General features: G+C 43.6%; 3 protein-coding genes across 5 annotated transcripts in view; 2 read left to right on the top strand and 1 right to left on the bottom strand.

Annotated features, from left to right (window-relative positions):
- Nucleotide 1: 1 nt before the first annotated feature.
- On the bottom strand, nucleotides 2-2,669 carry LOC116918977. 2 transcript variants are annotated; one of them, XM_032924802.2, is made up of 7 exons: nucleotides 2,073-2,669; nucleotides 1,728-2,014; nucleotides 1,340-1,664; nucleotides 1,141-1,270; nucleotides 1,008-1,084; nucleotides 614-922; nucleotides 2-550 (listed from the first exon to the last, which is right to left on the bottom strand). In XM_032924802.2, exons 1-7 carry the CDS (start codon nucleotides 2,280-2,282, stop codon nucleotides 116-118), a joined length of 1,773 nt encoding a protein of 590 aa, XP_032780693.2. In that variant the 5' UTR covers nucleotides 2,283-2,669; the 3' UTR covers nucleotides 2-115. The 2 variants fall into 2 exon arrangements, with proteins under 2 accessions (XP_032780693.2, XP_045031010.1); XM_045175075.1 differs by having other exon boundaries at nucleotides 1,728-2,004; nucleotides 2,073-2,212.
- A 512-nt stretch (nucleotides 2,670-3,181) lies between these two features.
- LOC116918359 (serine-rich adhesin for platelets) lies at nucleotides 3,182-20,261 on the top strand. 2 transcript variants are annotated; one of them, XM_032924066.2, is made up of 11 exons: nucleotides 3,182-3,324; nucleotides 3,403-3,641; nucleotides 9,133-10,306; nucleotides 15,608-15,711; nucleotides 15,848-15,917; nucleotides 16,486-16,719; nucleotides 16,856-18,128; nucleotides 18,235-18,363; nucleotides 18,437-19,425; nucleotides 19,493-19,577; nucleotides 19,644-20,261. In XM_032924066.2, exons 2-11 carry the CDS (start codon nucleotides 3,577-3,579, stop codon nucleotides 19,736-19,738), a joined length of 4,218 nt encoding a protein of 1,405 aa, XP_032779957.2. In that variant the 5' UTR covers nucleotides 3,182-3,324; nucleotides 3,403-3,576; the 3' UTR covers nucleotides 19,739-20,261. The 2 variants fall into 2 exon arrangements, with proteins under 2 accessions (XP_032779957.2, XP_032779948.2); XM_032924057.2 differs by lacking the exons at nucleotides 3,182-3,324; nucleotides 3,403-3,641 and adding an exon at nucleotides 4,785-5,468.
- Nucleotides 20,262-20,450: 189 nt separating this feature from the next.
- LOC116920196 overlaps nucleotides 20,451-21,664 on the top strand; it is a 39,579-nt gene continuing 38,365 nt past the window's right edge. The window contains exons 1-5 of the mRNA XM_045174920.1: nucleotides 20,451-20,602; nucleotides 20,681-20,981; nucleotides 21,063-21,187; nucleotides 21,248-21,370; nucleotides 21,435-21,552. Of these exons, the coding sequence (XP_045030855.1) occupies nucleotides 21,305-21,370; nucleotides 21,435-21,552 (184 nt within the window). The 5' untranslated portion in view covers nucleotides 20,451-20,602; nucleotides 20,681-20,981; nucleotides 21,063-21,187; nucleotides 21,248-21,304. The remainder of the gene's footprint in view (nucleotides 20,603-20,680; nucleotides 20,982-21,062; nucleotides 21,188-21,247; nucleotides 21,371-21,434; nucleotides 21,553-21,664) is intronic.

The following is a 21,664-nucleotide window of genomic DNA, read 5'->3' as shown; positions in this document are numbered from 1 at the left end:
CTTTGTCGTTTTGTTTTGGTTTATGGACATCCATCACATTACATATTTTCAACACATTTTACTCGCAATCATCTGTTTTTCAATTTTCAAGATTTACCTTCCCATTAAAAACATTTCAGGATCGAGTTGAACTCTTTGAACATTGCCGGTTGCGGCTACTCGTTTGCGGTCTCATTTCGCCCGGTATAATTTTCGGTGTGCTGGACGGTGGTGGAGGGATGTTGCCTCCTACCGTATTGTTCCAGTAAGAGACTTGAATCCTGGGCACGTTGAAAGAGGTCGGCGGATGATGCGATTGCGAACGACCTTGTGAACGATGTCGATCAAACAGTTCGGCAACAAAACCAGCAGCTCCGCCCGAGTTATTTGTAGGCAAGACGGGCATGGAAGATCTTCGAGACGGATCGCCGGGCAATAAAACACTGGCGCCCATGACTCCACTGCCCGTCAATTGAGACGCAATGCTAAACGTCGATCCTTTACTGTTTCCATTTTGATCCGATCCTCCACCGCTTACAATTCGAATGGCTTTTTTCAGCGTATTTTTAACCTGTGGAAAGTGCATTCGTTTGAAAATCAAATGCAAATTCTCTTTTCAATTGAAACGAATTACCCAAGAGTCTTTGGTTTTGCCCGATGGGAGGAGGACGAGCGATGAGCGTTTAGAGAATTGCTGGAGGCTTGGCTCAGAAGAGGCTACAACTCCACCGTGATGAAACGTTTTCAATCCCAGTCCGGGATTCAATTGCATCTTGTCCATGTACTTGTCGATAATTTCAGCGCATTTAGTACGGCCCGTCAGACGGGCCCATTCCACCGAACATAATCCCCGGCCGAAATCTCTTAGGACGGGCGAAGCTCCGGCCAATAGAAGCAGCCGAGTGCATCGAACTCGGCCTTGCAAAGCAGCTTTCATTAAAGCCTTTATAAAACAAATGAAAATGAATTCAATTTACATGTCTGACATCACAACGTTTGGAAAACAAACGAGGTATAGAATTTGTTACAGTAAGGCCGGCGTTGTTACGTATGTCGATGGATAAATTTGGACACAATGTCAGTAGACTAACGACATCTGCGTGACCTGTTATGCAATCGCTTTTAGATTTCAGTGATTCATTTCATCATTAGTGAGTATACCTGCTTGTGAGGCCAGGTGAAGGGCAGTGTTACCCTCGTTATCAGCCAAATTGACTTCAAGGCCAGGTAATTTGATTAAAAGACGGGCGATGGCCACATTTCCTGTCATTGCCGCATGCAACAAACCTGACTGATGAACAGCAAAGAATAAAACACTGGTGTTTAACTAATATGTGAAACCACGAATTTAATGATTTACTTTTCCCGTTTGATCTGTGGCATTTAAATTTCTGGCTGAAACTTTGTCGTGGTGGAGGCTGAGGTATCGGGACAAGGCGCCAGCGTCACCATCTTGGCACAACTTCAAAACGCTGTGATCGACGAGCGACACGACGAACTGATTGAAAATCGCTGCTGGATGGCTGAACTGGATTATCGGTGGGCTGCTGGCGGCCGGACTCATCACCGCCTCCGACGGACTTTGACTTGGCGAGTTCAATACGGAAGTTAAAAGGCTGGACGAGTCAATGGCCTTTGCCGATGGCTGGACAACAATGTCCGATGGAAATACCAAAGTTCCGTGTCTTGTTGCATGTAAATTAAAGTTCACTCCTATTCGACAATTGAATTAGATTATTAGGAAATACCGATAATGAAGAGTGTCGTGATGTTGATTGGATTTTTTGGGTCCGGTGGAGAGGACGGGCGTTACGGGAATTTTGCGACGGACGCCATTTGGTGATTCGAAGGTGAAACTCTTGGATAATAAAATCGGTTCGACGTCTGCGGGAGTCGTTGCGTGGACAGAATTCTGTCGGTGTTCTTTGTTGTTGTTGTTGTTGTTGTTTTGGTGGTTGTTGCCTCCAGCGGACGGATCGTGGTGGTTGACCTTTACGAACGGAGCTGACGGCAATGACGTCATTACTTGAATACCCTTGCATAACAAACACATCAATTGCAAAAGCCAATTTTTGTCCATCACTTAATGGTACCTGTTGTTGTTGTTGGTAGAGTTGAGCACTTTTACTACGTATGAGCGAGTTTCTTGGAACGGGCGGCGGTTTGTTGTTGTTCTGTGACGACGACGAGGACATGGTCGGCACTTGGGAAGCGGATACACTTCGGACGTAGGACGGCGAACGACTTCGACCGGGAACCACTGGTGGCATGTCATCGTTGCCGAGACTGAACCTTTGTGCCATGTTTTGTTCACGGCCACAAATGAAATATGGGCGTTGCACCTCTCTTTCTCTGAGATACACAGAAGAAACTATCTCAACTTGTTGTCCTTGTCTTCAACGGCCGATGGAAGCCATATTTTTTGTTGTTTTGGTTGAGTGTGTGAGTGCTGGCGGATGGTTTTTTTTTAAAAGGCTGGCAGCTGCTGTTGCTGCGTTGTTCCAGTTGTTCCAGCTACGGACGCAATAATACTGGCGCCTGTTGGCGTGTGCTTTTGTGAAAAGCAAAGGATCTGCAAAGGGGTGCGTGGCAAACCAGCATATCCGCTGGATGGCTCGTCGTCTTATTTATAGAAAAAAGGGTCTCTTGAAGGATTTCAGCTGCATGTCGGTTGGGGAGTGAGAGAAAGATGGAAGAGTGAAAACTGGTAGACGCCAGCGCCACCACTATTCGCAATTTTGGATTTCTTCGTTTTTTCTTAAACATCCGAGTTTTTTAAATATTTTATTTTAACTATTATCGGTCGTGTTATCATTTGCAGAACTGAAATTCCATTCGTTTGTTTTCATTTTCCTGTAGTGACACCTATCGTACAATTTAACAACTAATAACACGCCATCTATACGTCAACAGCAAAAGAACGTTCTTTAAAAAAAAAGTTTTTAAAACGACTACGCCCGCCATGTGGAAAACTGGTAAGAGTTTCTCTCGAGAATATTACATGTTTTCTTTCTTTTATGTCGATGTAGGTGTTGACTGATTATATAAAAACAGGTCTTGTCTAATGGATTTACTCGTCGATGGCAACCCAAATCGCGGGATCAGGTTTTCACGTCCGAGTAAATAATAGTAATAACCTGTTGTGTAGCTACGATAGTGGGTAGATATGTGTACACGACCCGTTATGGGTTACCTTGTAACACCAATCCATTCTGGTTGAAAGCAGGCCAATCGATATTTGGGAGGGACGGGGGGAGATAACGCATTTATTTCGATCCGGCGTTTGTGTGTGTGATGCATTCTTGGAATCTCATCAGTCACGATTGATTTACAACAACAACCCCTGTAATATAACAAGTCCATAAATTCACTACCCAAACTGATTGAAACATGCATTATTAATGTGGCCCTTTTTGTTTCTAGATTGATTTATACTTGTGTTTGCCGGCAGCTGTATCATTGAACAACTCAACCCCCTCGAGCATATCATGTTTCATTTCCACATCATCGAAGGAACATTATCAGCCATTGATACTACGTTTTATAATCAGTCAGCTGAGCAATCACATCCTGGAATTGAAGGAGAGATGATGAATAATGAAAACAAACCTTCACAGAATTATTCATCAACAATCAGCTGGAACGGAGAAGCAGCTGCTTTTGTGAGTATCTTCATTTCTAATATATTATTAGCTGCCCTCTTGGTCGTCAACGGCTCAATTAGACTCGGCCCTTGTCATCATCTTGAGGAAAAATCCAAACAGACACACACACACACACACAAACAAAAAAGCATGGGTGGAGTGGGTGGTTATTTGGGAAAAGGAAAAAAAAAAAAAGGCTTGCAGACGACGCGTGATGAAATGAGATTATGCACGCCCATCTTAAAGCTATGCATAATCTATCGAAAATGATTATGCACGTCTTATAAATCACGGGGCGACGACGTACGTCCCAAGAATTTTTCTTTATCAACTACACACAAAAAACCCCCCAAAGAAAACGGAGAATGAAAAGAAAAACAAACATCTGTTCAACTGGGTCAGCTGCTGCGACGAGCTAATGCGACTTTAATTTCAGGTCGAAAGGCCGACAAAGTAAACAAGAGAAAAAATCGGTCCATTGTGGCCGGGGCAAGAGAGAGGCGTGAGAAAGCCAACTATGGGGTTCCCTTGATTATGAAAGTCGTGCAAAAATAAAAAGTACGATACATATTTGACGAATACTATATATGGATGGTCTCGTTCTCTATACGTGAGTCGAATGAAAATATCGGGCCGAGACGAGTCAAGGTTGACATATTCCCTACTTTTGTTGTGTTTTTCGCCTTGCCTATTGGATGGTATTTCTCGTGTATATTCATCGTGAACGCACACGAAACGTATTTTTATGTGATGGATGGGCAGCACAAGTCACAGCTGTGTGACCATAAGGCGATGATGATGCGCTTCTATTGCAGGTCGCCATTTTCAGAGGCAAAACGACTCGAGATTTTGTCTTTAATGATAATACTTTTTCATTGACTAATATAGTAGTAGTGGCCCGTTAAAAAAGAAGAAAACATTATTATTATTTTTTTCATTGATGTTTACACGATTTATCAATCACCGTGAAAAAATGTTCTCTCTCCGAATTATTATTATTATTTTTTTTTTTATTTTGGCATCGTGCCCGGAAGTCTAAAACTCTTTTTCTGTGTTGTTGTTGAGTGAGAGTCGTGTTTTTGAATGGATTCTTAATGTTTCTTCCGTCTGATCACTAGAGGCGCTCGTGTCTTCCCCCCTCCAAACACTTAAATCCCTTCCCTTTTTCAGTTCAGTCGCCTTTGGGCTCTCGTCGAACGAGGACCGTGTTTCATCCGGTTTCCTCACACAATTCTTCCATCCCCCACTTTTCGTTCACGTTCAAACAGTTGCCAACACCAACAATTCCAAAAAAACTTCCCCCCCAGTAAAAGAAAACAAAATAAATAAAAGTTCACTGCCAATTGCACCAAACTCATCCGCGTAAACTGTGGGGGAAAGGGGGACCAAAAAAAAACAACATGGCCACTCGTTCGAAACTGGTCCGAAAACAACCGAAACCTTCCAGTGTGTAGTGTTGATTTGTTTTATTTCAAAAAGATAAAAAAAAAAAAAACCCCGACACACACAGAGAAAGAAGTTAAAAATCGTCGGTGTGTGTGTATGTGTGTGTGTGTGTGTGTATAGCGTGGAATTTTTCTGTTAGGTTGTTGTTGTTGGCTTTAGGGGCGACCCCTGTGGGAGAGAGACTGGTGGCCGCCACCGTTGTGTCGCGCAGGTGTGCGTGCGTGACTTGACAAGTGAACGACTTTCCTTTTGTTTCTTTTCAACAACAACAACACACACACACGAATATATATTTTTTAAAAAAGAAGGGCCTACCAACATGGTGCTCAACCTGTTTAAAACGTTGGCCAGCAAGAACGAAGCCGCCCACCGCACCCAAAATCACCACCAATCGGCCAGGTAAAAAAAAAAAAAACAAAACAAAACACTAACAACAAAAAAATACAAAACAATCGACAGGGAAAACTCTTTTTTCTTTTACTTTCAGGGGGAGGGTGTTTTTTCATGACGTGTCGTATCTCCCCTTTGAACAATAAAAGATGGTTATCGGTGTGTGTGTGTGTGTGTAGACTGAGAGACCATATACGGTAGCGTGAATTTTTCATTCACTAAAAGAAAACGAAAGAAAAAAAAAAGGGAGGCCTGTGTAGAAAAACTGCGACCGCCACAATTCATTTGTCGAGTTGTTGTTGGTAACAACAACAAAAGTCGAAGAGGATATTGAAATGAGGCTGCACCTTTTATGTGCGTTGTGTGTCTACTGACTTCCTAAATTGGCCAAAAAGGTTATGCGTTCTCTTACTCATACCCTCTCTCTCTCTCTCTTTCTCTCTCTGTGCGTGTGTATCTCTCTCTCTGTGTGTGTGTATGAGTCATTCATTCATAATTCAGTTTGTCGTGTGCAACATTTTTTTTTTCTTTTTCTTTCTCCGGCAATCTCTTTAGATGCGGGATTCATTATTAGGTCTATCCCCAAAAATGGTTTGACCACCTAATCAGATCCACTTGGGAGGTTTCTGACCGCTTCATTCCCTCTCTTTCTTTACCCGCACACACACACACACACGGAGGAAATCAAAATTTAAATAATTCCCTGTGAAAAAAAGGGGGGAGGAAGAGCTCCTAGTAATTACCTGGGCTGTATTGAACACGCGCTTGTCCCGATGTACTCGACGCGCAAACTTTGTTGTTTACATTTTTGGATTGAAAACCGCAAATATGCGTTCGACCGCAAAACAAATCATGGCTCTATGGTGGTTGGGGGGAGTGGAGAAAAAACAAACAATTTGACCAGACCCACACGCGCGTCGTTTGTTTTGATAACAAAGAACAGGTGTCTTGATTGCGTCACAGCAGATAGCAATGCGAAAATGGATTATTTCATAGACAGAGAGATGGAGGGGACGGAAATGATGCAAGACACGCAATCGATGAAACAAAACGGGATTGGCATTTTTGCGGTTTGATCGAAACAGGTGAGCCACCACCCAAAAGAGCAAATACCTGGCAATTATATTTGTATTTATGCTAATCTTTTGTTGTTTTTTTTTTTGCTGACGTTTAGTTCTAGATTTTGTGTGTGTGTGTGTGTGTGTGTCCTGACCAATTATGGGGTGGGTGTGCGGTGTTGCAAAGTCGGGAGGTAGGATCAATAACCTGTGAACCACTTGTGGTGTGTGTTTGGAGGATCGCACCTTAATTGGATCTAACCAATTGCTCCCTAACACCATTTGTGTGTGTGTGTGTGTGTGTGTTTTTAGACGTCGGGGATGGGAAAGGCCATTGAGAGAAGGTCCCGATGAATCATCCCCTCTCTCTTGAGCCACTGCGCAGCTCAAAGAGTTAACACTGGAGGTCACACACACACACACACCGTCGTCCGTCGCAAAAAAAAAATAGAACCTGAGGCTTTTTTGACTGCTGCACCTGGTCTCTCCCTTTTTCTTACCTTTAAAAAGAAAAAAAAAAAGAATTTTGGAGTGAGCGCGCGTGAGTTGAGTGAGTCACACCATTTTCTTTTTTTTTTCTGAATCAACAAGGAAGTCGCTCTCTTTTTTATGATTACGATTATTTGCCTTTGAGATTATATTACACACACGCAGACATTTCTAGTTTTTTTTTTTTTGCTTTGGGGACGTCAAGTCCAGGGACAGAATCTTTTAAAGCGAAATAAAAGATTGGTGTTTTCTTTATTCAACGGGAAAATAGAAGCCCACCTGTCTATACGACCTTGGGGGTGGTTATTTGGCGGCAACGTGTCTCTTTTTGCTTGCGTGAGTGTCTATTCCTTTTTTAGAAAGCCGTTTGGTGTGTGTGTGTGTGTGTGTCTGGTGTGGCCCCATCATATCACACAGAGAGAGAGAGAGAAAACGTGAAAAGAGAGAAATATTTATAAGATAGAACACGCCAACAAGTCTCGGACACCTGGGCCAAGGTTGTCGTTTTCTTTTCTTTTTTGGTTCTCTCAATGAGTCATACCCGCAAAGTCATCATATCTTTCACTGCTCTGACTTCTTTTTGCTTTTTTTTTTTTTTTTCAAAGAAATTCCCAAAGTAGGACATCATTTAGAGAATTCCATTAACGACTCGCAGTTCATTGGAAATGGACAGCGATTTTAATGTAAATGTCATTAGGATTGTTGACATTTTTTTTTTTGCTCCTTCCTTTCTTTGTTAATTACTATCATTAAGAGGTGCAATTCAAGGGAAATGAATATTTTTAAAAGAATGGAGTGCGAAAAAAAAAAATTAATAATTAAGTGGGTGACTGGAATGAATTTTTTTGATTGATCCCCATATGGTCACATGACTCGACACAAGTCATTAGCGATCGCTTGTTACGCGCGTGTGTGTTAAACCTTTTTTATTTTTTATTTTTTATATTTTTATTTTGAAGTGTGTAAGCTCCCTGTTTGATAGACTCTTCCTTCCTTTTGATGATGCGATTATTTATTATGTCACGCGTCGAGGAAATAAATTTCCTTGTAAAAAAAAAGAAAGAAAGAAAAAGTGCGGGAAAAATGTTGATTTTCCTCTTTGTTTATTGACGCAATCTGATGTGTTTACGTCATCGATACACACACACACAGACACACAAACACATTGAAGTTTTGAACGAGGCCCGCGTGATGATTTGTTGATTTTAGTCGGTCGTTGTGTGCGTGAACTCGCCAGCCAGACGCTTTTCATCAAATTTAATTGCCATCTCTCTCTCTCTCTCTCTCTCTCTCTGCCCAAGTGCTCGAATATGATCATCATTTTGAATGAGGACGGGCCGAAAATGAAACGGTGATTTATTATCGATTTATTTGTTTTGTTTCTTTCTATTACGGTGGAGAAGTAAGAAAAAGAAAAAAGAAAAAAGAGCTGCTCGTTCGGGAGAGAAATACGGGGAACGTGAAAGACCGGGACGTCGTGACCGTATAAGGCAGTGGGTAATGAGCGGGGGCCAGGAGAGAGGAGGGGGGGGGGTGGTGGAGAAAGAGAGTCAGCTGCTGCTGCTTATGCCACTATCGATACATAAGCGTTTGCTCGTTTCTTATCTTTATCTATCGATCTCGGGAAACGGGGCTCCCGCTGCTGTTTCTCTTCGCCCAATTTGGGTCGGGATCTCCACACATTTTTTTTGTTGTGGGCCGCTATAGGGCAAACGTTTGGCAGCTGTTCGTTTTGTGTGTGTGTGTGTGTTTGAACAAGAAAAATAAATCAAAAGAAACAAACAAAAAACGGGGAAGAGAAAAACAGGTGATTGAGACTCGTTTTGGAACGGCTGGAACATCTTTTTGTTTGTTTGTTGACTGTTGCCACCTTTTCGAGTCCTTTCTTGTTCTAGTGATCGAATAACCGTTTTTAATGAGCTCGTGACTCACGCCGAGAAGTCGAGGTCGTCCTCACGATGTTGCCTGTCAAATCAATAACATTGGTCTTATGGTCTAGTACTATGTGTCTTCCTCTTGTTGTCCATGTGCGCTTGTGCTTCTCAGACGGTGTGGCCCACATTTGCATAATATTTTAATGATGTTTTTTTTCTTTGTCTCCACATTGAAATTCAATTGGAAAACAGGGCGAATCAAGACATTGCGGCTGGATATCAGCGATCGGCAGCCACGACCGGATCGACTTCGTCGGCAGGAAGGATTTCGCGCATGGCTCGATCGCTACCCCAACACGTGCCGGAAGTGTTGACGCGTCCCGACTCGGCTTCCGGCGGTTGCAGCAAGGCGACGAGCCACAGCCTGACGGGCGGATCAGCCATGATGAACCGCCTGCAGGTCAACAGCACTAGCCCGACCGCGCCGGCCCAGCAGCACCAACTCTTGACGGGCTCCCTTTCGGCGCCCAGTTCTCCGTCGCAGCTCGTCAAGTCGTCGTCGATTCCGTTGAAGATGCGCCAAGGCGTCGTCGGGCGGCACCACGCGCCTCCGCCCAACATCATCGTCGAGAAGGGGCGCATCGAATTCGTCAAAAGCGGCGATGCGGCCGCGCTGGCCGCACTGGCAGCCAGTCCGGCCACGTCGCCTCCGTCGCCGCTGGTGGCCAACGAGAAGCACAAGTTGGTGATGGGCACCAAGATATTCCGGCCGCCAACCTCGTCGTCCTCGTCCTCGTCGTCGTCTTCGCCTTCGTCCAAGAAAACGCCGGAAGCGACGGAAGAGATGCCGCCCAAGGGGCAGGCCAAGTCGAAAGATTGCGCCGGCAGCATCTCGTTCCGCGATCGATCGGCCAGCCCGAAATTCAATTCGACGAGGGAATCCACTCCGCCGCTGCCCGACTCGAGGATCCCGTCCGGAATGGGGTCGCGCGCCAAAGGGTCCACCGCTCCGGACGTTTGCCGCAATCTGATCCCGCGGCCGGGCTTCGTCAATAAATCGCGCGAGACGAGCCCGTCGCCTCAGTCGAGTGCCAAAACGTTGTCGATTCCGGCCGCCGCGTGCAAAAGTGGCGCTAGTAGTTCGTCGGTTCCGGTCAGTCCCAATCTGATTCGCTGGAGGGCCAAACTGTCTGGTTCTAGTGGTCCGTGTGTCGCCAATCATTTGAATGTCGCCTCGTCTGCCATTGCCGCTGCTGCCTCCTCCTCCTCCTCATCCTCCGTAGCCGGAAGCCATCCTCCTAAAAAGACTACGGCACCAACATCACCACCAGTTGGCATGGTGAAATTATCTGGCAACAGCGCCAAATCTTGTCCTTTGTCGTCGTCGTCGTCGTCGTCGGCCAGCAAACCAACTGCCGTTGCCCAGGTAAATTTGCATTTTCATTTCGAGTCTGGACACATGTGGGTAAAGAGGTTCGAATGCGATGATGCTCAGCTTGAATGAATGACATCATAGAGGTCACGTGAAAGGCCCAACCCCGACCCCGAAACTGATTTTCTCACCAACGACCCAGACTGCTCACGTTCGCATCCATAAATATAGGGCCGACCAATAAATGTTGAGGTGTGCCCCCTCCGCTCTTGTAAACCACAACAACCGCTGCAATTATGATCAGTTTTTATTTATTTCTTTTTGTTTTTTTTTTTCGAAACAAGACCAAAAGGAGAAGAAGAAGAAGAAGACGAACGAAATAAGATGATGTGGGAGGGGCTGCTTATTGTGTGTCTGCTCCTGCTCAACTTTTTCTTCCTTTTTTCTTTTCATTTTGGCCTTTGCCCAGTCGGCTCCTTTTTCGTCAGATTTTTCTTTTCCAAGTCATTTTTTTTTTAAATTTTAAATAAGAAAATTGCTCAGGTAAAAAGAAAAAGAGATGGGGTACATTCCCAGAAGCTTTCCCACATACACACACCCCCCCCCCTTCCTCTGAAAGAAAAGAAAATCCTCACGGGGGTCATGTCAATAAAGTTGTTCCAGTCGCGGGGTAAAATGTCGTCGCTTTTTCTGTTCAAAGAAAAATGTCGGACATGTTAGACGATCATCAAAGTAGAGACACACGGGGCATTTCTTTTCCCTTTTTCAGAAAAAAAATATCAATAGACACACAGTAGGAGGGGGGTAGAGAGAGACGTTAACCCCCTGCTGGATTGTCGGCAGCACATTTTTTCTTCTTCTTTTTCTTCTTCCGATCGGAATTTATTTCTTCTTCTTTTTTTTTTATGTTTTTATTTTTGAAAGAAGCAAAGAAAGGGAGAGGGAAAATGTGTGTGTGAGAGAGAAGGAGAGAGAGACAGGAGAGGGAAAGCATATCTTTAATAAAGAAAAGGGTTGAATGTCCGATATCATTTCGGGATTATCGAATTTCACGCTACTTTGGGAAAAATGACTCCCCCTCCTCGTTGGTGGTCTTTTAATTTTCTTTCTTTTTCTTTACAAGAAGAAAAAACAAAAATAAATAAATAAAAATGAGAAATTTGAAGGGGAAAGAAAAAAAAAGAAGAGGAAAACACGCACGTAAACTGCACGCAACACGCAACGTCTCCTTAACTGGAGAAAAACAAGCGTGGAGTAATAATTATAGCGCGCGCACTCTTGCCCCGCCGTCTACGCGGAATATATAGGGCGACCGAAAAAATAAAAAATGACGTCATGCGTTAGACATTTTTTTTTTTTAACAAAACAAAAACAAAAAATTCTTGCTTCTCTTGTCTGTTAGTGAAAAAAGAATCAAACGAAAAGATATACCCGGCAGCTGTGTCGTGACCTTCTTCTTCTTTTCACGATGGCCAAGGAATATTCACGAGGTCGTCGGCGATATTCGCGTGATTACCATTTGTCTTGCGTGTGTGTCTGTGTGTGTAATCAATTGGAATTTTGTTTTTTTTTTGCTGCTACTACTATTACTACAAATGTTTTGCTCACAGTTTGGCACGATCGTCTGAAAGGGAGGGTTTCGTGATTGGATTCTTTCAAAAAAAAACAAAACAAAACACCTTTGGGGAAAGAATTCGCCCCTAGGCGCTATATTTATCCGGTTAGCTTTCGTGGCCTTTTAACAAATTGGGATGTTTCCATTAAAAAAGAAAAAAAAAAAAGGGGGGAAGGAGTTGATCGATTTCTATAAATATCAAATGTGACCCAGAGAGCTCGTGAAAACACACACACACACACGGAACATACAAATTGGGCATTCCCGGCCAGCTCGTTTTGAGCTGGAAAAAAAATAAAATAAAAGAGAAGCGGATTCGAACGCGTGCCAAAATAAAATCAAATATTCTCTGCAGCAAAATATTTATAAAAAAAAGACGACCGCAAACACAGTGGGGGGAGAGGAGGGAAACACAAAATCGATCCTGCCCTACCCCTACTGGATTGTGTGTGCGTTCCCACGCCGTGTGCGCGGATGCTGGCCCCCATCTGGAAAAATACAGTCAACATGGCGCGCTAAAACGGAAGTCTATTGTGTCATTTTTCTTTTTTTCTTTTTTACCCCACATCGTTTTAGGGGGTAGGTGGGTGGGGTGAAGCATCAAAGAAAAAATCTTGGCAAAAGTTTGGATTTTTTGGGTTGGGTTGGGTTGGGGATGATGAGACGGTAACAATTTCAACGTAACTTCATTTTTCGGTATAATTTCTAAAATTGCGTTTCTCTCCCGTCCCCCCACACCCTCGCCCATTCGTCGCTTTCTAAGTCGATGCCGAAAACTATTATCCAGTTTTAATATCTAAATCCAACAGACACGCTCTCTCTCTCTCTCTCCCCCCTCTTCTCTTATCCTGGTCACAGACACACACACGCGCGCGCGTGTGGAATTATATTAGGACGTGATTTGTTATTGGCCAGCCGTCTACTATAACGAAAATGTAAAGAGTCGTAGTAGTTTGCAGTTTGTTTTGTAAGTTTTACTTTGTCAGCATTTTCTTTCCTCGTTTGCTTGACTGGCTACTTTCGTTCCCATGAAAAATTGATTTTCTCTTTTTTTCTCCATCTTGTTTTTGTTTTTTTCCTTGTTTTGTTTGGAAATTGATTATTATTTTAGGCAATTTGCTTCGATAAATTGTTTGAATCACATTTTGTGAATTGCCATTCGTTTTGCGTCTGGCCCGCATCGATCGATATAGGTTGTGTCAGAGACATCTAGCGGTGATGATTGACTTTTTAGCAGACGAAAATTAGTTTTTTTTTTTTTCAAAGTTTAAAAGAAGAAGATGAAAAAAAATTTATCTTTCGTGAAAAGGAAGTGACGCGTGAAGATTCTTTTTTTTTTTTCTTTTCTTTTTTTTTCCATTTCGAGGATAAATAAAAGAAAAGGAGAACAATGGAGTTGAAGGAAATGGGAAGAGGGAACTCTCGGCTCGTTTGCTCTTTATCTCTTTCAACTGTGCGTGGCGTTGGCCTGTCTGTGTCTCTCTCTCTATATTTATTTATTTATTTATTTATATATAGAGATAGAGACAGGGGTCCCGGGTGGACTGGTAATGGCCGCCATTGACCCCGCGCCGTTGACCTTTTCTCGTCATATTTTCCTTTCTTTTAAAAAAGATTTTCTGTGTGTGTGTGTGTTGTTTTTCGTGGGAAGGAACAAGAAATGAAAGAAGATGACACTTGAATTTTCCTTTTTTCTTCTTCTTCTTCTTCTTTTAAATTTCCCCCTCTCTGTTGCCTTCCTCTTTTGCCCAAACGCTTTACAGACACCCGTCGTGTTTATGCATTTGATAGATAAATAAATAAGAGACAGGCCCGAACGAAAATGCTTTGACCATCGCTAAAGAATTTTCGTCTCTCGAGAAATTTCATTTCCAGTTGGGCAAGGATTAGAAAAAAAAAATTGGGACAAGAAACTCACCAAAAAAATTCAATGTCGATTGCCGTTTTCCGATTGGCTGTTTGCCGGAGAAAATGTGGGAATCGACCTCAATTGAATTTCTCTTTGCGTCGTCGTCAACGTTAACATTCAATTGTTTTCCTTTCTGGTTTTTCTCGATTTTTTTAGTTTTTTTTTCTAAATTGTCGTTTGGTTGTTCCGCCGACAAATTTTCTCCTCCCAGGATGTTGAACAAAATCAAAAGGTCATGGACAACATTTTTTTGTTTTTTGTTTTCCCCCATGTGTTTAGACAATAAAGGCAATGACCTTTTTTTTTTTTAAATTCTTCTTTTGTGCGTATGCAAAAACAATTGAAAAAATAAAAATCCTTAAGCTGCGAAAGAATGCGACATTTTTCGAAATTAAATGACGCCCATTTACCCATCGTTTTCCTCTTCTCTTGAAGAAAAAAACTCTTTGGGCAATGGGTTTGAGGGGCGTGAGTTCGTTTGGACGTGGTTTCACGATTTTTCAAACGTTCCCGCCACTTTTCACACGATTTCCTCCACCCTTGACGTGAAATAGACACCTCTTCTTTTCTTTGCTTTTTTCCACTTGACTTTGGGTGTGTGTGTGTGTGTGTGTCACGCCGTCGATGTGAAATAAATCTACCGCCCTTGAAAAATTAAAATGATCGTAATAAACATTTGATGGATTATTTCTTTGTTTCTGGTCTTCCGCCGGGCCGCAATGGAACTTTGTAAAAAACGCCTTTGTTTTGTTTTATTTTTTCTTGTCGGAAAAAAATTCGTTTTCTTACATTTCCCCCTTAAAATTCTAGAAATGCTATCATTTCATCGCGGATCAACAAAAAAAAAGAAAGAAAGAAAAGAATTTGTTTTTTAAAAGAAATAATAACATTCTTCCATCAGCAACACAAAGAAGAGTTTCACAATGCAAGAAAAAGTCAAACGTGTAGATTATTATTTGTGTGTATGTGCGTTTGTAAATTCACTTTGATTCTTTTTTTTTTTAAAAAGAAAGAAAGAAAAAAAATAGTTTATAATTTTTTTGTTTGGCTTGAACAATCGAATCAAGATGTCGCCGCAGTTTTTCTCCTTCCACGCGCAGTTTAACAACAAAAAAATTGGGGGAGATGGGATGGGAAAGAGAAGTCACGAACACGATTTCGTGGCGTTGATAAAAACGAACGAACCTCATAAGTCGTCTACATTCCCCCCCCTTTTTTTCTCGTTCTCTCTCTCTCTCTTGCTCGTAACGTTTGTCCCCCCACCCCCTTCAGCCCCAGATTTCAATCCAATCACGCGGGACTATCGACATGGACGCGTCCCGAATTATTTCCAACGACTTTTTCTTTTGATTCTGCACGATGGCATATCCCATTTTTTTTTTCATAGGGAAACGAAACCCCTTCCCCCCCAAAAAAAATGAACATTCTTCTACTCCCCCTCTATCGTATCGTTTCAGTGTCTGTCGTATAACGCACTTGATGGGCGGCCGGCCCGTCCTTCTTCAGCAACTTTTTGTTGCAAGAGGGAGAGAACTCGTTGGCTTGAGTGGCTCTCTATGTGCGTTATTACCGCCGACGCCCTCCTTCTTCTTCTCCTTTGCGTTTATCTCAGGAAATGGAAGAGAGAAAGGGAGGGGGGGAACTCTCGTTCCGTCTTTGCCAGCAGGTCGTAAACAAGAAATGTGGACTCGTCGTGCTCGTCATATGCGCAGTTTTTTTTTTTGCCCTTCTTACCATTTTGTGTGTGTGTGTGTGTGTGTGTGTCATCTTTTGTTTATAGTCGCATATCGATTGAACAAGGCGCTCTCTCCTTTTTGTTTCAAACTATCAGGTGGAGGAAGAGACGCCAGCTGACGCTGATGCGACCGGTTCTACAACTACGACTGCCACCAACAATCAAATGCAGCTGCTCAACTTGCATTACGAAGTCAAACGGTGAGCGATTTAAAGAAATAAAAATTTAAAAAAAGAGAAATAGTTTAGTAGAACGACCGAACATCGAACTTGATCGTCTTGTTTCGTGGCAATTAACAACTTGACCATCTGCGTTTCTCTTTGAAATGTTGAATAGACTGGAAGAGACGGTGCACACGCTGTTGCCATTACGTCACCAACAAACGGCCCTCATCCAATCGTACGAGGTAAAAATGCATTTCGAAACGTCGAATGAACAGAGTTTGATGGTTGAACCGAATCGTAACGAACAATTGAATCGCCTGTAATTACCATTTCCGCCTTTTTATTTTGGAAATTAAACGAACCGTCACGTTTCCTCGTTAAATAAATAATTTTTTAAAAAAATATGAAAAGAAAAAAAAAAAGGTCCTCTGTTGTTTGTTTTTTAAGAGAAGTTGAAGATGAAAGGGCGGAGTCTCAATTTGTGCGTGATGATGACCATGTTTTCGGCTCTTCTGTGCTCAACAGTAACGAGCCCATCATTGTGTCCAGCCATTACAAACAAAATGAAGACGGTTTTTGTTTTTTGTTTTGTTTTTTCTCTTTCAAAATTATAATGAGGACCCCCTAAAATAATAAAAAACAAAAAGGAAAAAGAAAGATGAGGACAAATGTTGAATTGCATTCAAACACGAACTTGTTGTTCTTTTGTTTTCGTTTCTTGATTGTTATCGTCTCTTTTGGTTTTTCAAAAGAAAATATTTTATTTATTTATTTATTTGTTTATTTTTTTCAAAATCCTTTGTTTTGAAGGAGAGGTTGAGCGAAGCGCAAACGCGATTGGCTGCAGCCGAAGCGGAAGTGGCTCAGCTGAAGGAGCGGCTGGCCCGTTGCGAAGGGGCCGAAGTTGACGGTCGTCAAGTCATCCAGCAGCTGGAAGCCGATAAGTCGTCCATGGCAGCAAGTCACGAACAGCAGCGCATCGTGTTCGACAAGTGCCTCGACGAGATTGCCAATCACGTCGTTCAGGCTCTCATCTCACAAAAGGTGTGTGTGTGTTTGGTGTGGGGGCCTCCTCACGCCATCTAGCGGACAAAATAAGAGTCTATTACAAAAACAAACCAAATATTTTCTTTTTAAAATAATAAAAATAATAAAAATAAATATCAAAAAACATTTACAGAATTTACAAGGAGAATGTCGTCGTCTTCGATCGCAAGTCTCCGACCTGGAACAGCGCAACGTGGCCCTGAATTTGTTGCTCACGCAGAGCCTTCGTGATTCAATGTTGGAAAATAATAAGAAACCGATGGGACCGGCGATGACGACGGATGGGATGGTCAAGTCCAACTCGTACGACCTCCCGCCGGTTACGTCCAATAGTAACCAACGCGACTCGCTTTGTTCCACGGTCAGCGACAGCGAAATTCGAATGAACAGCAGCTCGTCCATCTTTGAAACGGGCTCCACTGTCCGGCCGCTCGTTTCCAAAGATTCCAATTGGACCTTGTCCTCGTCGAGTAGCTCGTCCTCTTCCACGGCATCGCAAGCGGCCCTGGCCGTCCAACAGCCGTCGGAGCAAAACAATCCGGTGGAACGCGCCGAGAAGTTACTGGCCGTTCTCAAGCATCGCCTTTTCAGTGCCCAGCTCAACAGTTACAAGAGCATCCGCATGCAGCCGAGATACAACGGCGAGGTCCGCCGCAGTCTCGTCCTGCCCGCCCAGCAGCAGGCCGAAGTGTCCCTTCCGGCCAGGCCCAGCACTCTGTCCTTTTGTCCTAGTGCCTCAGTCAGCAATAAAGAAACGGCCATGGCGTCCGTCAACGATCCGTCCACGCCCTCTGTGCGCGCTTTGGTGCAAGTCCTGGAGAAACGAGTGGCCAATCCGCTTCCGTCCAGCAGCAGCAGCAGCCTGGAAAAGGCGGACAAATCGCCTCGGCCTCCGCTTCCTATCGCTCCCGGATTGGTGCGATCCATCCGCAATGCGGCCGTCTCTCAGGGAGACAGCAGCAGCGACAGTCCGGCCAGCAAGGACGAGGGGTATTCCACCATGTCCAGTGACGTCCAGGTGGATTCCTCGTCTTCCAGCTCGTCTTCTTTCATTGCGTCCGGCTGCTCGTCCCCGGCCACGCTGCGTCGCAGCGCCAGCGGATCGACGCCCAGCTCGACGACCCGTTCACTGCCCATGGCCAAGCGCAAGACCTTGCTCAATTCGTCTTCCAGTTCGTCAGCCAATTCTTCGTCCCTGTCGTCCTCGGACTCGCGTCCGTCTCAACCCAATCGCTCCATTTCCCTCCAGGAGACGCATTCCGGCGCTGTTGGATTAGAAGAGCTCAAAGAGGAAGCATCCGACGAGACCAACGACGACGGCATCGTTGGTGGCAAATGTCCAGAATCATCGCCTGCGCCATCTAGCGGTCAATTTTCAGACTACGGCGCTTCATCTTTTAAGCGAGGTATGTTTTCAATTGTTTTTTTCTGTTTTGTTTGTTCTTTTCGTTTCATTGTCACGGAAGCAACTAACACACGGGACGTTGTACAACTTCAAAATTGAACGAACAGAATGGCCAGGTGTGCAGCTGGGAACGCTGTGCGAAGACTGGTCACCCAGTTCGGTGGCTAGCGATTCTGAAGATGTAGAAAGTGACAGAGACGGAATCTTTTCACCTGCACGGAACCAAGAAGATCACAGTAAATAACGAATTTCGAAAATTCGAAAAGAAGTGTTTTCTTTTCAACTAACATTTTCAATTCATTCCATCAGATGTACCGAAATGGAAGTCGGACGATGAATTGTACAAAGCCGATCAAGAGGAGGATGTCGCTACCGGTGAAGAAAGTTGGAAAACGTTGGACTTGAGGAACAAATCGCACCAGTCGGAACACGACTCTCAGCATCCGTTGCGCAGGACTCGGGCCCAAGTTCAACTATCCAGCGATCCGTCAGGTGGAGAAGAAGTCAGCAGCAACCGTTCCATCGCTCCTGAGCCACCGTCGCAAAATGAAGAGCGCGTACCGCCCAACTATAGCGAGCATGAAATGGAGGACTGGATTCTGGACGATAGAGAGCACGAACCATCTCCTTCCGAGTCGGAAGAGACGGCAGGAGCCACGGCTTTGCCCGCCATCAGCGAAAATAGTTACGAGTCAGATGGCGATGATGAGGAGGAGGAGGAAGAAGAGGAAGAAGAAGAAGAAGAATTTTTTGTTCCGGAAATTTACAGTCCAACGTGTGAAATGGCAACGCAAGAAGCGACCGAAAGCGATGCAGACGAAGAAGCGGAAGAAGAAAGTCTGGACACTGAATTCACCCGCGACTATTACAGACTAGTCAAATTCGAATCCAATCGGAGTCTGGCCAATTCGGAAAAGTACGACCATTGCCCGCCGGGAACTGAGGCGGCCGCAGCCGAGTCTGGCGGACCTTTTCCGCCACCCGATCGGCAAGTGGCTCTGCAAACGGTGCTGGATTTTATTGCAGAACAGCAGCGTTACTGCGCCATCCGTGAGACGGCCGACGCCGTCACGCCCGAATTGCCGCATCCCAATGGGCTGGACAAAGAGCCGACAACCGGCACTAGTTCGTTGCTCCAGTTGCGTCATCTTCTCGCTGACGACGACAGTTCCAGGGAGGCGGACAGCAGTGGCGATGAGGACAGAGACGGAAGTGCTGACCTCCACACCGGATTCTCCACTAATTGGATGCCCGTCCACAGCAACGGGGCGGAACTTGTCGATCTAAGCAACGCCGAGGTACGTCCGTCTTCTATTTACAACTGCAACCAGATCATTACTCAATACTCACGTCTCTGTTTTCTAGGTGAGGGCTTCGATGCTGGAAAAGCTGCTTAGATCCACTTCCACTTCTAGCATCAACGAGTCCAGCTCTAGCGATTCGTTTGAAGGTAAAAGACGTGGCTTTTTTCCTGTAGAGGTTGGACTTGACTATTAAATTCCCATTTGAATTGTAGGAAATGATGAAAAAGAGTTCAGTCTCGACACTAGCCAGGAATCTTGTCCGCCACCCATTGCCAGTCCAGCGGCGGGCGAGGAAAGCCAATGCTAAACAGAACAAAACAAACGAACAATGCAAACAATAAAGGACCTTCATCAGTTTTTTGAGGGATGAATCAATTTGACGGAAATTAATAACGTGCTGCTATTAATTCAATCAGCTTTGATGGTGAAAATTTTGTAAAAAAAAAAATAAATAAAAAAAATGTGAAATTCAGCAAGACAATAACTCGTCGTCGTCTCGTCACAGGGTGCGGAGATTATAATTGACAAAAAAGAATGTACCTGTTTGTGATTTATTTTTCTTTCTTTCTTTCTTTTTCCTTTTTTTGTTTGTTTGTCCACATTTTGCATCCTTGACATGGTGTCTAGCCTGACCCTTCATGTTGCTCTTTTTCACTGAATTCAATTCATAATGTCTTTCGTTGTGATATGCGTTTCACTATTATTTTGATTATGACCTTCTCTTCATATTAACACGCCCTTCAACTGCAACCGGCTCGAGTGTACAAAAACAAAAGTCTAATTACTGATACAAAAATAAGCACAAACAATACAACAAAAAATGACTGCCATTCTTAACGCGTTTGCCAATTTGTTCAAATGTAATCTCAGTGTAATGGAAAAAAGAAAATTTTAAACTTTAAATGATTGGTGATTATTATTGGTTGATTTTGCATATGTTTGAAAAGGGCACCTAGTTAATTCAAAAGGTCAGTATTCTTACTTTTTGAAGAGGAACTTGAAAGGTGAAGGACGAAAGATGGCGGCTAATCTTGACCTGGCAGCAGCAAGCAAATAGCAAACATTGATGCCCGGTGGTGGTTTTTATAGTTAAACTGTGTCTGAAGACTTGAAGAGAAAAAGCAAGACGTGACTTTTCGTCAACACGATTGAACCTCATGCAACAAATCTGGTAAAAGTCCTTGCTTATAAATATTCATAGCACTAAAGCTGCGTTAATGCTTCGAGAGCTATTTCTATATTCGTGCAGAGAAGGTTCTACAGGAAATGGGGGCGTTTAGGAAGAAATGTTTGTGTTATATAATAAGTTACGACAACGATGGTGTGAAAATAAGATGGAAAAAGGGATTCACAATAGCAGGAACCATCGTTTTCACGTTGGAAATCTTGGTAACACGATCAAGCTCCTCGAACTGTTGTGCCCCATTTTCGCTGTTCCCACAAAGATTTGCTTGGACTGTTTAACGACAAGTCGGACGCTGCCGTAAGTGCCAACGTGTTGCATCCTTTGTCAAGGTGCCCGTTTAGTGTATACTTGATGGCGTTTCAAAGTAAGTCTAATTTCTTAACAACTGAACGTATGTTGTATTTGCGAGAACGGTTGAAAACTTCTTTTTGTGTTCTATTTTCAGGCAAACTTTTCACGGGATGTAATTGTAGTTAACGCTAGTAAGAGTCGTTTTGAGGACGAATGAGAGTGAACGATGCAGAGAAGCTGAATTGGAAAATGTATTGTCTCTAAATTCTAAGAATTAAGGGACAACAGACAGTAAGCAGAACGTCACACTTGTTCTTGATCTTTTTATTTTATTGCTAGTGAATTTTAAATATTCGTAATGTTGGCTATGGCTCAAGTTTAACGCTATCGAGACTCATGGACATTTTCATATTTCAGCCCGTCAATTCACCGGTTTTCAATCGTTACAAGACGGGCACGCTGGTATATACGATTTGTTTACTTTTCTCCTACTTGTGGTAATTGAATAATGTGAGTTACAAAAAAGACGAGAAATAGATTTTACTGTAAAGATAGCCGTTTATCGCCGCAGGGAATGCGACATTGGACCTCCCGACACCAGCCCCACTCCGACACCAGCCCCCTGTCCGCATGCCCCAGGAAAGGTAAAGAATTTCTCTCCTCGGTTTTGCTAAATTATGTGGGACTTCTCACCATCGTGCATGTGAGGAGAAAAAAAACACTTGCTAGAAATGTCCTTTTTTTAGGGTTTTTTCA

Source organism: Daphnia magna, linkage group LG1, assembly GCF_020631705.1.
Source record: "Daphnia magna isolate NIES linkage group LG1, ASM2063170v1.1, whole genome shotgun sequence".
Lineage (NCBI taxonomy): Eukaryota > Metazoa > Arthropoda > Branchiopoda > Diplostraca > Daphniidae > Daphnia > Daphnia magna.
Note: the sequence above shows the minus strand (reverse complement) of the source record. Positions and strands in the feature narration are given on the sequence as shown.

Coding starts and splice junctions, on each gene's coding strand:
- LOC116918977 (XM_032924802.2), bottom strand. CDS start 2,282: ATGGCACAAAGGTTCAGTCTCGGCAACGATGACATGCCACCAGTGGTT. Junction 1,271..1,339: donor CCACAGATCAAACGGGAAAA/GTAAATCATTAA, acceptor GCTGTTCATCAG/TCAGGTTTGTTGCATGCGGC. Junction 923..1,007: donor GTAACAACGCCGGCCTTACT/GTAACAAATTCT, acceptor TGTTTTATAAAG/GCTTTAATGAAAGCTGCTTT.
- LOC116918359 (XM_032924057.2), top strand. CDS start 5,389: ATGGTGCTCAACCTGTTTAAAACGTTGGCCAGCAAGAACGAAGCCGCC. Junction 5,469..9,132: donor AATCACCACCAATCGGCCAG/GTAAAAAAAAAA, acceptor ATTGGAAAACAG/GGCGAATCAAGACATTGCGG. Junction 18,129..18,234: donor CGCTTCATCTTTTAAGCGAG/GTATGTTTTCAA, acceptor TTGAACGAACAG/AATGGCCAGGTGTGCAGCTG.